Consider the following 18,520-nt stretch of genomic DNA (forward strand, 5'->3'; position numbering starts at 1 on the left):
CAAAATCTAGAATGTAACCCGTGCTCCAATTTTCACATAAAGGGATTACTTACACCTAAACTATATACTGTAAGTTATATTTTACACTAGAGTTTTATTAACTGCTATAAGTAATATTTTACTCTTATAAGTTAAGTTTACCGCAGTTACATTAAAGAAAATTCTGAGTAAATCCTGACATACTAAAATAAGATACTATAATCAAAAGTAATTTAATGTTTACTCACTTAAAAAATTGATACTGTATTTAGCTATACAAGAGAGAAAATATAGGACCACAGTATTTTAAAATAAACACCAAGCAAATAGATGATCAAATATAAAAATGGACATTGTAAAAGGTTTTACCCGCATCATTTCATTCTCTAATTGTTTTTTACGATGCAGACGTTGTTGGTGAGATTTGAGTACATTTTCCACATGTTGCTCCATAAAGAACTTAAATGCCTGAGGAGAATAACTTTGAATACGAGATTCCCTTCGCTCTTCATCTTTTTTGTTTTTTCTAACAGTGATAGGTGAAGTTGTAATCTGTTTCTTTTCTTTATCTCCACTGTCAATATTTTCATAACTTTTATCATTCTCATCCTCCTTGGGCATGCTGGGCTGATCCTCTTTGCTCAATTTATTGATGGAGTCATATGGAGGAATAGATGGGTTTTGGTGCAGCAGATGTTTTGGATAAGGTGGGGGCGGACCTTGATAGTTTGGAACTTCAGCAACAGGTGGCATAACAGTCATATTTGAAGTGGTCCCCTCAGAAAAAGGACTGGGCTGAGCAGTTTGAATTGGTTGTGGTATCCAAGAAGGGTGCGTAGGTGCTAAGGCAGTCTGTAGTTCTGGTTTTAATACACGCATGCTTTTCACAGGCTGTTGAATAGGAGCTGGTGTGATAGCAGTTACTGTTGTAGCTGAAGGCTGAGAATTAGCAGAGTGACTTGTTCTATTTCCTAGTGGGTTATTAAAAGAATTTGACCTCATTGGTATGTTAGGCTGCCATGTAGGGATTTCATGCCCACCACTTGGGGACGACTGGGCTGGAGCAGAGGATGACTGAGGCCAAGGCGTTTGCAGTCCAGGTACATTGATGTTATAAAGTTCCATGTTGTGACTATTTCTGTTTGGCACCATCACAGACTGTGGGCCATTTCCATTTGTGTATGATGAAGGAGTAGCAGATGCACCTGTTTGTAAAGTAGAAGGGCTCTGTCCATTATTTGGAGCTAGTGGATAAGGAGGGGGTGGCTGCCGATTCACAGGGCCCGCAGGGCCAACACTTTGGTGCATCATATAATCAGCCTGACCACTCCCATTCTGAATTCCAGGTCTCCCTGGAGCAAAGTTAAATTTGTTAGAACTCTGCATGATGATTGGTTGTCGGCCAACAGGAACAGAACCCATGCCTCTCTGTCCCTGATTAGGAGGATTCATTGGGGAGGTGTTAAGAGGTTGTGGGGAATAGCCCTCTTGCCATGCCCCAGGTGGAACAGGTGAATTTCGAGGGATTACATATTCCATGTTCCCAGAATAGCGCTTCGTTTGAGAGTTTGGTTCCCATGAGGGAGGAGGCGGAGTTGTTCCTCTTGGAGGAGGAGTCTGGCCTCTTGGAGGTGGTGGAGGAGTGACACTCCTTACTTGAGGTGGTGGTGGGGGATTCACCCTCTGTCCATTGCTAGGGTGAGCTTGAGTAAATGTTGGTAGACCAGACCCTGACAAAGGTCTTCCTACATCAGTTTGGGAACTGGGACTTTCAGAACGATAGCCCACATTTTCTCCTAATGGTGGGCCATGTCTCTGCGGAACTAAGGATTCTTTAGAACCTTTCCAGCTCTGTTTGCGGTTAACTGATTGTTGTACACTCCCTATGATCATAAAAGAAAGAAGAAAAAAAAACAGTATTTTAGTATCTCATTTTTTAAATATTTACCTTGGAATTCTGACACTAAGTGATATTCAAATCTTTCTTCAGAATTATAAAAATCAAATTTCAGTATTTTCATTCTACTTTTTAAAATTTTATTTGACTATGTAATACATTCTCATGGCTCAAAATACAAAAAGTACAAAACTCTGAAATCTGTTCTTTAACTACTTGTTAAAATGTACTTTGAAATATATTGCTTCTTTCTATATATGTTATATTTCACAATAAAAAATGTTAAAAAAAAAAATACAAGAGGTACAAAAGGATACCAATCTCTCTCCCCAGCCAACCAATTTCCTTCCTTGAGAGTAACCATTGTCATCAGTAAGGTATTTCAGTGATATACAAGTAAGTAGTATACCTACTATATATACAATTGTGCCTAGCTTTTTTTCATTAAAAAAACACATGAAGAGTCTATATTTGTGTATAAAATGTCTCTTTTTTTAAAAAAATGTTATAATTTTTAACTATCTTGATTTACCTGAATTTACTTGTTCAGTTCTCCAATGGATGGACATTTAGGTTATTTCTAATCATTTTCTGGGGGGTGGGTGGGGGTGGGGGTGGGTGGTAGTGGGGGTGAGGGGGCAGGCGCATGGTTCAGGAAGTGAATATTTCTAATCTTTTGCATTACCAAAAAAAAGTAGCATTGAAAAATTTTGTACAGATACCATTACACATATATATGTATATATGTAGATAAATTATTAGAAGAGGCATTCTTGAGTCAAAGGGTATGCCCATTTGTGATTTTAATAGCTACAACTAATTTTAAAAATATTTCAATATGAACACTTTTCAATTTTATTGAGATATATTCACATACCACAGATAGTAGCATCCTAAGTATACAATCAATGGCTCACATTATCATCACATAGTTGTGCATACATCCCTATGATCGAGTTTAGAACATTTGTATTTTTCATTACTCCACACAGAAATAAGAATAAAAAATAAAATCCCAAACCTCCCATATCTTTTATGTCCCCCATTGTATAGTACTATGTAGTAAATTTGTTACTGTTGATGAAAGAATATTAAAATATTACTGTTAACTATAGTCCATAGTTTGAAGTAGCTGTTTTTTCCCATATACCCCCTCTATTTGTTATTTTTTTTACTTTTGTAGTAGAGTTCATGCCAAAACTTACATGCGAGTTTTAACAACCTTTTCAATCAAATTCACCAACAATGCATCACTATTACTTATAATCTCAATAATGAGCTACCCTCACTTCTAACCATATCCAAACATTGTTGGGAACATTGAAACATTGTTCAACCTTATTAACAATTCTGTAAATATTAGGTATTTGCTCCCCATTCTCTAGCTTCTGATTATTTCTAGGTACCTTATATTCTATATTTTAAAACTCTGCATTTACATGTTCTAGTTAGTTCACATTTGTTTCATTCATTATTGAGTCAAAATTTCTAACTATATAATTTTTTAAATATAATTATATTTAAGATATAATTTTAACTATATTTCAATGTGACTTTTAAAACAGAAAAAAGACAGTAAGGAATAATTAGCTGAACAATAAATAAGGTTCAGATTTTGCAGAGCCTGCCTTATAATGGAATTTCCAAATGAATGAAATAGCCAAGAAAATATACAATAACAGAGAATGAGGTATTTAAAATACAGTAGTCTAGCGGTTTTGAAAAAAATATGTAATATATTTTTAAAATATATGAAATATATTTGTACAAAATACAATACATTGAAACATATACTTCAGAAGGATGAAAGTTTTAAATTCCAAAAATGAAGCCATAAAAGTACTAGATGAAAAAGGTAAAAATTCAATAAAATTTGGGTGGGGGAGCTCTTCTCAAGCATGACAAAGGTAGAGAACAAGTACAAGACTGACAGATCTACATATATAAAACACTTCCCACCATTAAAAAGAAAACAAACCAACCAGCTTTCGCCCAGTATGAAAGGTTAAGATTATACTGGGAGAAAATACATTTAATAGCACCCATGAAAAAAGTGGTATATGTACAGAATATTCAGTTTAACATTCCACCTTCATCTAGGCTAAACAGCACTTTGGCCTACGGTTTTCAAGGAAAGTCATTATTCTGGGAAAGCCAGACAAGTCCCCTAGCCACGAGGCTCGATCTCACCTTCCTCAGCAAGTCAGCTGTGGCTAAAGTGACCATGTCACTTACCCAGCTTTTATCAGTTAATTTAAGTTCCTCAACCCTAGAATATACTGCTGTCCCTGATGTTCTGTACCTCCCATGAAGCCCTCCATGCTCTGACTCCCTTCCACTTCTTGAACCGTTCCTCTGCGTCTTCTAGACCTCTAGTAAAAGCCCCTGTATCACTAACCTTTTTCCCCTGCTTTCTTGCTGCCTCCTTAAGCTGGTTAACTTCTGCTGACATTATTTTCCTTGTAGCACTTTGAAATTAACGTTTTCTTGAAAAATAAACTGGACTAAGAGGTGAAACTGTATTTTCTTAGCTTTTCATTTTATACTCCAGGCCACTATTATTCCTTCATACTCATACTGCTTACAGGCTCATGCTATTTGGGAGGCCACATTTCTTCTTCTCACTACTGTTAACAAATGAACTTTCACTTCTCTTCCTCACTCACTCACGACTTTGGTGTTCTGTCTACCCTAGCCCTATCCATCATCCTGTAACCTCAACTTCCACACAGATAAACCACTGATCACCCTCAGAGCTCAGTTTTATGATTCCTCCACTCCACTTCAACTATTACTCCCAAGGTTACATTTTAAAGTGTGCTGTCACCCATATCTGCTCCTCTTTCAAAATCACTAATTTAAGGATTATACTCTCTGACCACAACTCCCCTTTGTTTAACTACCCCTACTGCAAATGTTCTTTAACCTCACTAATATCTCCAAGATTGATGCCCTATTGCATCAGTCTTCTTCTTTCTTTATGGCACTCATCCCACTTGAATCCAAAGTCCATTCCTTTTTTCTTCCCTCTGAGCTCCTTTTCACCTCTCACTTCTATTCAGTCATTAGATATATACTGAGCATCCACTATATGCCAGGCATCACTCTAGGCAATGCAAGTACACTGGTAAACAAGATAACACCTCTAGCCTCAAGGAATCTACATTCTGGGGGGAGGAGTTAGACAATAGACAAGTGAATAGATAAACAAGGTAATTTCAGGGAGTGATAAGTGCTAGAAAGGAAACATAAAGGGCCTCAATGATACAAATAGAAGGATAGAAAGGGATGAGATACAGTGGTCAGAAAAGACTTCTCCAAGGAGATGACACTAGAGTTGACATTGGGCAAAGGTCCTGAGGCAGGAGCCTAGTGTTTTCAAAGAACACTAGGTGAAGTGTGAGCAGTAGCCAGGTCACGGAGAGGAATTTGGAAGGAATAAGAAGCCTCTAAAGGCAGAGAAGAAAGATAATTTGATTAAGGATTTGAATTATCCTCTCAGCAATATTCTGAAGTCCCTTTATCTATCTTATTTTGTACCCCAGCAATGGATGATTCCAGTTATCTACTTTTTCATAGAAAAGGAGATGAAGGGCAGATTGATGCTCCTATAAATTCATGTCACCATTCTCAAATGGCCTCAGTGCTGCCAGGAAACCACATTGTTTCTTTGATTCCACTATGTCAAATTCAGGTCTGCAGTCTCCTCAAATTGCCTGCCCTGTTCCTCACCCCACCATTCTTAGCAGATGACCTGTTCACTTCAGAGAAAACAGTAGATATCTCTGCATTTTGGCTGGAGGGTAACCATACCTGGGACATACCGGACAAAGACTTTAAAAAAGTTCCTAATTTTACTCAAAGAGTGAAAGAAAAATATAGACAAAGCACTAAGGGAAATCAGGAAAATGACAGATGAATACAAAGAGAATTATCAGTACAGAGATGGAAATTGTGAAAAGGAACCAAATAGAGTTAAAGACTATAGTAACAAATTAAAAATCCCCTAGAGATGGTCAACAGCAGATGGGAGCTGAAAGAATCAGTGTATTTGAAGATAAAACAATTGAAATCATCCAGTCTGAGAAGCAGCAAGAACAAAGAAAAATGAAAAGAGCCTGATGTACCTATGTGACACCACTAGGCGTATCAATACATACATCGTGGGAATTCCAGAAGGAAAAGAAAGCAAGGGGCAGAGAGAATATTCAAAGAAATAACAGCTGAAAACTTTCCAAATTTAATGAAAGACACAAACACTTCAAATAGGATAAACCCAAACAGACCCATGCCATGGCATATTATAATCAAACTGCTGAAAGCCCAAAATAATTCTGAAAGCAACAAGAGAGAAGCAATGTGTCACATAAAAGGGAGCCTCGATTAGTTTAAATGACCGTTTCTCATTGGAAACCATGGAAGAAAGAAGGCAGTAGGATGACATATTTAAAGTGCTGAAAGCAAAAAACTGCAAACCAAAAATCTGTATCCAACAAAACAGTCTTTCAAAAATGAGGAAAAGGAAGACATTGCCAGATAAACAAAAGCTAAGAGGATTTGTCACCATTAGGTTGGTCCTACAGAAATGCTAAAGAGAGTTCTGCACATTCAAAGGAAAGGAAAAAAGACAGTAGATCAAAGCCACATGAAGAAATAAAGATCTCTGAAAAGGGTAATGACTGGTAAATATAAATGCCAGTACTATTTTAGTATTTTTGGTTTGTGACTCTTAGTTTTTACTTCCTATAATAGGATCTATATGGCAAATGCATAAAATGTAATGAGACTGAGACCTGGGTTTGATTCCTAGTGCCTGCCCATGCAAAAAAAAAAGTAATGAGAAACCAATGGTTTTATACTCATAATCCTAAATATAATATGTGACCAGAAATACATAAAGGTAGGGGGATGGCAGGGTGTTATATTTACATTACATTTGCATATAAAATTGAAATTAATTTGGTATCAAAGCAAGTAAGATTGTTACAGATTTAAGATGTAAAATTTAAGCCTTATGGTAACTATAAAGAAAATATCAGAGAATATGTAAGCTCACAGACACAGAAACTAGAGTATAGGTGGCCAGGGGAAAGAAACAGGGGAAAAGGGAAGATAATGCAAAATGGGCGTAGAGGTTCTGTTTGGGGAGACAGGAAAGTTTTTGTAATGGAAGGTGGAGAGGGTTCTACCACATAATGTAAGTGATTAATCCCACTGAATGGTATGCTTGGGAGTGGTTGAAATAGGAAAGTTTATGACGTATGTCACATTACCACAATAAAAAATGCAAAAAAATTTCTTGAACTTCATAACTGCACTTAAGTTGGACATATATGTGAATATCGTTTTTAGGAAATATACATAGCAGTATTAAATGTTCAAGGAGCATACTGTATACCACCTACACTCAGGTGTTCAGAAAATGGATTGATAAATAGATTGAAAAAGAGACAGATAGATGGATGGACTGATAGATCAATGGTTAGATATACAGAATAAAATGTCAAGTGGTTCTTACTTTAGACTGTGCCTACCAGCATTACTTATAGGACCTTTTACTGTGAAGGCTTCTGATTCTCAAATTCATTTTGATTTAACACTATACGTTAATATTCTAAGTGGAGGCTTTCACTTACTGGGAAGGTTTTAACAATTTCTAAGAATAAAAATTTGATATACTTAAGTATTTTAAAACTATACTATAAAAGAAAAGTCCAGAAAAAAATGTTTGACTAATACCTGGTTTGATGCCAGCATTAATAGGTCTGGCAGCTGCTACAGCCATCTGCTCCCGACGAGAATCTTGGTAACTCATTTTACTAATGAATTCAATTGCCGCTTCTATACTTCTGTTATTAGTTTTCTGAAGAGCTTGTATAACCATATCCTAATATCAGATTTAAAGAAGAAATAAAACTGAAATCATATTAAATAATAATTATGAGTTCCATTAGAGAAATTAATAATTGTGAAGAATAGGGCCTTCAGACCATAGCATTAATATCCTGTTTATAACTATCATAAAAAATCCAGTTAATCTCAAATTACTATAGAAAACAAAACTAAACCTCAAATCTTTCAAATGTTGTAAAATATTCGTACCTTTATACAATTTATTACCATTTCCTTCCAGGATTATTTTTTTTCCTAGTACAATCATAGCAATTTTATTCTGATTAGTTCTCATTCTTATTTAAACAAACCCAGGGACTATGTGATTTTTAAAGGTATCAATCAAAATACCAGAAAATATTTTTTTGTATCATTAAAGTATATTATTCAACCTCTCTCACTATGTATAATAGTAAAAGAATTACATAGCTCTGGTTCCTATCCAGTTAGAGTTTACATTTTCAGAAAACCATACTTACAAGGACAAAATATAGGATAAACATTGGAAGAAAAATACTTAGACAATATATAATTAAGTAATGAAGTATTTAGGAGGCTGGGTGTTATGATGGAGAAAAGCAGAGGATTTGGAATCAGACAGATCTGGGACTGAATTCTAGCTCCTCCATTTTAGAACTGTGTGACTTTTATCAAGTTAACATTACAAAGCCTCGGTTTCTTCATAGACAATAGGCTCATGGGATTAATGTGAGGCTCAAACAAGAAACCAGGTGAAGCAGATAAGCACAGTGCCTGGAGCTCAGTAAGTGTTGGCTGTCCTTCATGTCATATGGGAACACAAAGTGTCATGGGGAAACTGTGCCGACTTGCATTTCACAAGAGGGACACAGCTACTAACTTAACCTAGAGGACTTAGTATGTCAAAAGATATTTTAGAATGATAAATGGCTTGGTAAGACCAACGGGTAAATAAAAATGATCCTCCTATGTGAAACAACTGGAGATGATTGGAGATGAATGTGAGACAAACTAAAGAGAGGTTGTGAGAAAAACTTGCTGCCTACCCAAGAGTCATTCTCCCTTTCTTGGAAAAGTTAATGGTTTTGATGGGAACAGTTTTCTTTATAGTTATAGTGGACACACGACAATTTTGACTAAGGGTTTCTGAAAGAATTTTGCTATCCTCAATTTAGGTACTGCTCCTCTCTCGACCCTGTGTCCTAAACAATAGATCTGATAACTGTGCAAGTACAGCCATCTTACCATCAAGAAGGAAAATTCAAAAGAATCATAAAAATTCTAGGCTCTGACATCTTTAAGAGGCTGAACAGAGACTAGCTATAAAAATTGAACAACTATCTTATTTACAGCAAGATATTTGCTCTCTGGTTAAAAGCATTCAAACTCAATCCTTAGGCGATATCAAAGTACAATGTGGTTACATTTTATGTCAACCAGACTTTGCAAATTTGAATTAGCAAAAGAGAAAGAAATTATTGTCTCACTTAATGTGCAAATTTTAAATAATACAAAGCACCCCAAATTAAAATTCATCAGGGAGTGTTTCATTGTAAAACTGTAAGTGTATTTCTGCTATTTATACTACTTATGCTATTACCACATGGTAGTGCCAACTCAGCTGGTAAGAAAATTGGCAGCCATCATCCTTTCTCGCTATTATGAGAACTATATAACTCTTGCTGAATGCATTGGAATTTCAGCCAGTACTATGTCGGTTTTTATTTATTTTTTATATTTTTTTATTCAGAAATCTTCACACACATGCAGTCCATATATGGTATACAATCAATGGCTCACAATATCACCACATGGCATTTGTTTATTTTTTGTTATGCTGTATGGCAGGGATCATATTTCATTCTTTTTCCATGTGAGTATCCTCTTATTGCAGTATTATTTGTTGAATTTTTGTTTGGGACATGCGTGGGTTGGGTATCGAACCCAGGTCTCCAACACGGCAGGTGAGAATTCTACCACTTAACTACCCTTGCACCCCCAGTATTTATTTATTTATTTCATTTATTTATTTTTTGCATGGGCAGGCACTGGCAATTGAACCAGCATGTCCAGCATGGCAGGTAAGAACTCTGCCTGCTGAGCGACCCTGGCTCACTCACCATTTTAACCATTTTTAAGTGTATAACTCAGTGAAATTAATTATACTCCTAACATGTGCAATCATTACCACTATCCAATACCAAGATATTTTCATCACCCAGAAAAGAAACTACTAATCCAAAAAAACATTATCCCAAGTTCGATCTTCCTCCTTTCTCTCAATATTTTAGTATAAAAATATGAAATAACATTTATCAAATAGATAAATGAAAATAGGCCAGAAAAAATTTTTTTCTTCCTAATTTGGTTTAAATCTCTCTTTTCAGATCCTTTACTGTAACACACCTTTAGGTCCTCAGTTTCAAACTGAGTATAGCAATATTTGCAAATGTAGCCATCAATATATTAACAATACTGAAGGGATTTTGAGAGTTGTTATCTTTGAATACTGGGGTTAAAGGTACTCTTCGGTTTCTTCTCTATCCCTTTTATTTTTAACTGGGTTCAGGTGTTTTTTTTGTAATCAGGAAAAAAGTTACACAATTTTGAAAAAACGTAATTAATGCCTAATTATTCCACACTTCAGCCAATTTTTATCTAAAATTATTTCTGCCACCAAAAATATTCAACACAAGGTATGTTATCATGGAAAACAAATTTTAATAACCTAAGAAAAATATGATTAAATATATACGCTATGGAAAAATTACAAAATGAGTTCTGAAGGCAAATATTAGACAGCATAATTAGCATGAACTGAAATTTCATTAAAATAAAACTGAAAATTTTTAGAAACTGATTAACATGCAATCTTTTAGTTTCTGTGAATTTGTGAATTTAAGATTTAGGCCTGAGAGTGACGTGAACATAACTGCTTTCTGCTATGCACAGCAAATTCATGATTATATATACTATAAACTTCCTATCTTTGGAGCTATCATTTCTGCAACAGCCACTTAGCACACCACTGTTTGTATTTCACATGAACAGGAGTTGTCTCCCTACCCTCATGTATGGCTTTCTTAAACTGCACTTGGACTCTCACTTTGTGACTTGTCCTTTTAAATCCCAGAAACTCCAAAAATACACAGAGGACATGAAAGGAATAACTGCTCTGTTTTAACAATTAATGGAATCATAAACACAGTATTCTTTGCTGATGGAGTACACAGTGTACTAAACCTATTAACTATTTGACAAAGTTAAAGCCACTTCTCTACTATGTAGTGGTTAAAATTTCTCAAAGGAAACACTTAGGTAAGAGTAAGATAATATCAGAAGAATCCCTTCTTTTGTCGTTAAAAGTTCTTACCTCATCAAATCCAGCAGCTTGTAAATCTTGAAGCATTTGTGGATTAACTTCTGAAGCATTCCGAGAGGATGAACTTGTCTCATTTGCAAATGGTAGTAGAGAGTTTCTAATTTCCTGCAAGGCTTTATGATACGTCACGAATTTTGGTGGATTTCTAACTTGTCGAGGATCTTCAGTGGATGTTTTACTCATATTGTACTCAACCTTAGCAGCATCAGATGGTTTGGATAAATTCCTAAGGGATTCCCGAATTTCTTGCAACATTTGCCGGCTGCTGCCAGTGTAGTTACTGGCAGGAAAGGTCTTAGGCCTCATTTGTCTATATCCTTCTGGCCTTTCACTCCTCTTCATGAAAACATCTATATAAATAGCCCCCACAAAAGATTTCTTCAAGAGCTACTTGGTAGATTCAGAGCTTCCTCTTGAGCAAAAGTGAAAAATGATCCTTCACAAAAATCCTCTAGAATGCTGAAATTCTTTACTCTTTAATGAACCCTATAAAAGAAAAGTAAATAAAAGCAGTACTATATATCAGAAGAAAAAAAAACACCAACAATGACTTGGGCATTAGAGACCTGGGTTATAGTTCCAGCTCCTTTAAGGATTATTGAATGATCAGGAAAAGTTAGATAACCTCTTTATGCTTATTTCCTAATCTATAAAATGGATTTACCTTATTTAGCTCAAGTAGTGTTCTGATGATAAAAAACTATTTTAAGAGTACTTAGTAAGCATATAAAATAAATGCAAATAAATGCACAGAACTAAGTGAACAACACAATAGGCAACCTTTCTTTTTTTAAAGTTTATTTATTAATTAAAAAATAAGAAACAAAATAAAACAACATAATCAGTAATTCACAATATCATCACCTAGTTGCATATTCATCATTTCTTAGAACATTTGCATTAATTCAGAAAAAGAAACAAAAAGACAATAAGAAAAGAAATAAAACGAACACAGGAAAGAAAAAAAAAAAAGATTATACCTATCATACCCCTTACTCCTTGCCTTCATTGATCACTAGCATTTCAAACTAAATTTATTTTAACATTTGTTCCCCCTATTATTTATTTTTATTCCATATGTTCTACTCGTCTGTTGACAAGGTAGATAAAAGGAGCATCAGACACAAGGTTTTCACAATCACACAGTCACATTGTTACAGCTGTATCATTATTCAATCATCCTCAAGAAACATGGCTACTGGAACACAGCTCTACATTTTCAGGCAGTTCCCTCCAGCCTCTCCATTACATCTTGAATAACAAGATATCTACTTGATGCATAAGAATAACCTCCAGGATAACCTCTCAACTCTGGAATCTCTCAGCCATTGACACCTTATTTTGTCTCATTTCCCTCTTCCCCCTTTTGGTTGAGAAGGTTTTCTCAATCCCTTGATGCTAAGTCTCAGCTCATTCTAGGGTTCTTCTCAATCCCTTGATGCTGAGTCTCCACTCATTCCAAGATCCCTGTCCCACGTTGCCAAGAAGGTCCACAGCCCTGGGACAATAGGCAACCTTTCATTGTCAACTTCACCTCATAGTTGCAAATTTAGACTTTACAAATTAGACACCAGTATAAGATTTCTTTAGAAGAAGGGGTATTGTTGCTTAATAAAGATTTGTAAACCACTAGTCAAGAGGACTCTCATAAGCTTCAAAATCGAAGGCTTGGGTTTATTTCCCAAACTGTGGACTGGCACGGGGACCGTGAGGTCAACTTGTCTTACTCCTCAGTTAATGCATTAATTTCTTACACAACACACTGGAAGAGTAGTTACTCAAAGCCAAATAACCCCACTGAGAGGGAAATGACTATCTTCAGAAAGCCATTTCAGTGGTCATATGCAATAATGTTAGAAATGTTTTCCTTATGTGGAGCACCTCAGTGCACAGCAAGAGTCTGCTCTGGGTCAGTTAGCGTGAGATGATTTTGCCTACATTCTTATCTAACCCTCCCATTGCCCTGTGAGGCAGGTTTACTATCTATTTGGTAGATGAGAAAACTGAGATTCAAGAAGTTTAGATAAAACGTTTTGTTAGTGATAAAGTGGGATTTAAAACATTGCAAATTATCATCTACTGGGAGCCTAATTTTATTTTCATTAAATGTAATCCCCATTCCTATTGTATAGAGATGTCCATAGATATAGATTCCTCCTTCTCATTTAGGCTTTAGTCCTACTGTTCTAGTTTGCTAGCTGCCGGAACGCAACACACCAGAGATGTATTGGTTTTTAGTAAAAGGGGATTTATTTCATTAGTTCTTCAGAAAAAAGGCAGCTAACTTTCAACGAGGTTCTTTCTTACATGGGAAGGCACAGAGTGGTCTCTGCTGGCCTTCATTCCAGGCCTCTGGGTTCCAACAACTTTCCCAGGGGTGTTTTCTTTCAGCATCTCCAAAGGCCTGGGCGGAGCTGCGAGTGTGAGATGAGGTATGCTGAGCTGCCTGGGCTGTGCTATGTTGAGCTCTCTCATTTAAGCACCAGCCAATTAAATCAAATATCATTCATTTCAGCAGGCATGCCTCCTAGCCGACTGCTGATGCAATCGGCAACAGATGAGGGTCACGTACCATTGGCTCATGTCCACAGCAACAAAACTAGGCACCTTCACCTGGCCAAGTTGAAAACTGAATCTAACCACCACATGTCCACCCCTTGTCAACTACACGCATCACCTTAATATCAAGGTGCAAAAAAATTCTCTTCTGGCTGTGGACTTGTGAATCTCAAAACCAGTTGTCTGGTGCCAATATGCAAAGGAGGGACAGTTACAGGATCGATAGGGAGAAACTGGAAGGAAAACGTGCAAGGCAAACATCATTGGATTTCAAAGTCTGAAAGTCATTTATCCTTCAGCTTCTGCAGTGGCCTGCCTCTTTCCAAATCAGCCTTGGGGGGACACTGAGGAGACCACCTTTTTTCTTGGCTCCACTCTCTCCAGACATTGGGGCCACACTCAGGTTCTCTGCCATTTCCGGGGCACATGCTCAGCCCCTCCATGTGGTGGCAACCAGGCTCTCCCCAGTCCCCAAGGAGCGTGCTGTACCTTCTCAAAGGCCTGAGGCGGCACAACTCTTCCACTATGAGATGGGAGACTCATATTCTGCCCTCGGGGCAAACTCACCCTCTCCATGTATATGAGTGGGCCAACTTTCCTGGCTGAGGTTTCTTGGCTTCAGACCCGAGCTTCCATGGTTCTCACTCTGCAAACTCCAATTTGTCCCTTTTGTGTACCCCTTTGTCCAGATTGGCAGTGGTTCCGTTTATACCAACAGTCTCTTCAAGCACTCCAGGACTTCTTCATCATTCTCTTCACAGTTCCTCCAAAATCTTCCCCTTGGCCATCCAAAAGAACTGTTCCAACATATCTGGTATTTGCAAACTGCAGCAGCACCACACTTTCCAGTACCTAAATCTGTTCTAGTTTGCTAGCTGCTGGAATGCAACACACCAGAGACAGATTCGCTTTTAATAAAAGGAGATTTATTTCGTTAGTTCTTCAGAGGAAAGTAGGTAGCTAACTTTCAACTGAGGTACTTTCTTACATGGAAAGGCACAGGGTGATCTCTGCTGGCCTTCTCTCCAGGCCTCAGGGTTCCAACAACTTTTCCCGGGGTGATTTCTTTCTGCACCTCCAAAGGCCTGGGTGGAGCTGCAAGTGCTGAGATGAGGTATGCTGAGCTGTTTGGGCTGTGCTATGTTGCACTCTCTCATTTAAGCACTAACCAATTAAGTCAAACATCATTCATTGCAGCAGGCATGCTTCCTAGCCAACTGCAGATGTAATCAGCAACAGATGAGGTTCACTTACCATTAGCCCACGTCCACAGCAACAGAATTAGGTGCCTTCACCTGGCCAGGGTGACAACTGAATCTAACTACCACACCTACCTTACATATTTCCTCAAAGAGCCTGTCCCTTTTCACCTATTTTATTTTCTTAATAGTAGTTATCACTATTTAAACTTGCCTTCTTTGTTTTCTTGTTAATTGTCCATCTCCCTTTACTGAAGTAAAAGCTCCACAAAAGATTTTTGTTTCTAAATCACTCTCCCTGATAGAATAAAATAACAAAATAAGCACAGTTTTGCTTCTCTCTGTTAAGATAAAACATTTGCCCACATAGCCCTAATATACCACCTGGCCAACAGTAGGACGTCCAAAAGGACTTGAACTAAAAAATGCGGGCAGTTTATCCCTTTTTACTCTTTAGAAAATATAATTTCATTATTTATTTCTTAATTATGAAAAGATACACCCAGATTGAAAAATTCAAAAGTTATATAAATGTATAAAGTAGAAGTCCCTCAAAATCTCCTTTCCTCCTCAACAGGGTTAAAAAAAAAGAAAAGAAGTAGAATCCCTATAGGAGGCTGAATAATGGCCCCCAAAAGATATTCACCTCCTAATCCCTGGAGCCTGGAAATGTTATTTTATTTGGTAAAAAGGTCTTTGCAGATGTGATTTAAGATGTTGAGATGGGGAAATGACCCTGGATTACCCAGGTGGACCCGAAATACAATCAAAAGTATCCTTCTAAGATACAGGAGATTTGAGATTTGATAAACACAGAAGAGAAAGGGATGTGAACAGGAAAGCAGAGACTGGAGTGAAGTGGCCACAAGCCAAGGAATGCTGCAGCCACCAAAAGCTGGAAGAGGTAAGGAGCACATTCTTCCCTACAGTCTCGAGGACAGCAGCTCTCTTGACACCTTGATTCTGGGACAATGGTGGTTTTGGACTTCTGGCCTCCAGAACGGTGAAATAATAATGTTCTGTTGTTTTAATTACCCAGTATGTGATAATTTGTTACACACAGCAGTCATAGAAAAACAACACAATCACTATTGTTCTAGTTTGCTAGCTACCGGAATGCAATATACAGAAACGGAATGGCTTTTATAAAGGAGAATTTAATATGTTGTAAGTTTACAGTTCTAAGGCCGAGAAAATGTTCCAATTAAAGTAAGTCTATAGAAATGTCCAACCAAAGGCATCCAGAAAAAGATACTTGGTTCAAGAAGGCTGATAAAGATCAGTGTTTCTTTCTCAGGTGAGAAGGCACATGGCAACACAGTCAGGGCTCCTCCCTCTCAGCTGGAAGGGCATGTGGTGAACACGGGATCATCTGCTATCTTTCTCTCCTGGCTTCTGGTTTCATGAAGCTCCCCAGGAAGCGTTTTCCTTCCTCATCTCCAAAGGTCACTGGCTGGTGAACTCTCTGCTTCGTGGTGCTGTGGCATTCTCTGTTCTCTCAAATTCTCCAAAATGCTTCCTCTGTTATTGGATTCCAGTAATCTAATCAAAACTCACCTGAATGGGTGGAGACACGTCTTCACCTAATCTAGCTTAAGAACCATTCTTGATTGAGTCACATCTCCAGGGGATGATCTAATTACAGTTTCAAACATACAGTACCGAATAGGGATTAGAAGAAAAGGCTGCCTTTACAACATGGGATTAGGATTAAAACATGGCTTTTCTAGGGTACATACATCCTTTCAAACCGGCACAACAATAGTTTGATGATAGACTTTTTTTTACTGCACATTCCAACACATATTACTGCTAACTAAAAGGGGACTGTAATACACAAAATTTGATATCTCCTTATTTTACATAATAATGGGAATTTACAAGGAGAGGAAATAGTGTGGCCCAAAGTTATCTGACCAAAGAACTATTTTTCCTAGAGAGCATTTCATGAGATTCATATTCAATATAACATATTTTAAAATTATTGAACCAGAGAGATTCATTCTAGTCTTATATTCTGTAACTCTGTATCCTGATAATGTAATTCTGAACATTACTAATAACTAAGTGAGTGCACAATAGCCAGAGAAATGACTGAGTTCTGGAATGTATGTAATAACGTGTTTTAGGTTTATACAAATGAAAACTACTCTATCCTTATGTCTTACATCAACATGTTGAAATATTTATGAATAAAATATGATGTCTGGAATGTATTGCAAAATCATTTTATTTGGGGGTGGAATGGATGGAGATACAGATGAGACAGTATAATAAACTGATAACTGCTGTAACCAGTTGATGGGTACATGAGAATTCATTGTATGATCCTCTTCTGTGGATGTTAATTTAAAAAAAAACATTAAAAATTAAAAAGATTAAAAAAAGAAAAGGAAATGGCTACTGCTCTCGGCCTTGGAATGGCTCTGCTACAAATTATTCCAACTCAATTACAAAATATACTAAAAAGAGATTAATTTAAAGAAATCTTTACTTCCATAAAATGATAACATTTCAACATTCATTTTAAGATGATCTTATCTTCTGATTTTAGAATGTTGGAAAGGAGGGAATATGACATATCTTTATCCAATTGCTTTTAATAAATGTACTGTGGCAGAGACTATATTCACATACCCCCTGTATTTCCCAGATTACTTTTGGTTAAAGCCGCATGAGAAGTGACATGTACCAATTCTGCGCTGAGGCAGTTAAAGCTTGTGTGCTTCTTCACCTCTCTTTCTCTCACCCTGCTTCAGTGAACTTGGTCACCTTTCGAGATAGTTGCTGCATTACAAGATGGAGGGAATGTATACCCCCAAGCAAGCCAATGAACTTTATATGGACAAGGCCCCCTACTCCCTGAACTTTATGTGAACAAGACAGAAATCTCTTTTAAGCTATTGATACTTTGGGATTTATCTATTACTGCAAAATAGCCTAATGTTATAGTGGAAATAAAGACCATCTAAATGAGAAGAAGCAGAGGCTAAATATTCAGAGCTTGCTATAGCAAAGGAGTCAGTTCCTTCATCATTTGCATTTGGCTGAGACTCAAAGGCAGGCAGAGATTTAGGAAAGCTTTATTGTGAAAAAGGGAAAAAAAAAGAGAAGGCTTCCGGTATGTTCTTATTGGTAATTGTTGGTATAGGGAAGCTGAAGGAAAGGTCACTAGAACTGGGGCATCCTATGTGATTATTTTGGAGAGTATATTTGGTTTTCTTTGGTTGGTCTTGAGAAGGACACAGGGGCAAAAATTAGGGAAGCTGGTAGTTACTAAATCCTGATCCTTTTGGGTCAATGCTACAGATGTTGTACTCAGGCTTCTCAGACAGGTTGCTGCAGAAATTGTGGGTCAGAGTTCCATACTTATATATGATCTAGCCAATGCCCGTTTGTATATTCAGTTCCTCCTTATCCTAACACAGTAATTTGCTGTGTAACAAAAAGTGAAATGCTTCTGTAATAAAAATCTAATATGATATTGGCTTAGTGGTCAGGCAAAAAGCTGCAAGAAAACTGACACTAGAGGTTGGAGAGAAATGGAGTCTTGTCATATGGTAGGAAAATCTACGGTAAGGTTGCTTGTTACAATTTACAAGGTGATGAGGAGTCTATTGAACTTGTAATCCC

General features: G+C 37.0%; 1 protein-coding gene across 2 annotated transcripts in view; it reads right to left on the minus strand.

Moving 5' to 3' along the window:
• The window catches only part of LATS1 (large tumor suppressor kinase 1), a 77,275-nt gene that overhangs the window by 49,091 nt on the left and 9,664 nt on the right, over positions 1-18,520 (minus strand). For both annotated transcript variants that reach the window (XM_077149222.1, XM_077149221.1), the window contains exons 2-4: positions 11,121-11,615; positions 7,616-7,763; positions 349-1,862 (exon numbers count right to left, since the gene is read on the minus strand). In XM_077149222.1, the coding sequence (XP_077005337.1) occupies positions 349-1,862; positions 7,616-7,763; positions 11,121-11,471 (2,013 nt within the window). In that variant the 5' untranslated portion in view covers positions 11,472-11,615. The remainder of the gene's footprint in view (positions 1-348; positions 1,863-7,615; positions 7,764-11,120; positions 11,616-18,520) is intronic.

Source organism: Tamandua tetradactyla, chromosome 2 (genome assembly GCF_023851605.1).
Source record: "Tamandua tetradactyla isolate mTamTet1 chromosome 2, mTamTet1.pri, whole genome shotgun sequence".
NCBI classification, from domain to species: Eukaryota; Metazoa; Chordata; class Mammalia; order Pilosa; family Myrmecophagidae; genus Tamandua; species Tamandua tetradactyla.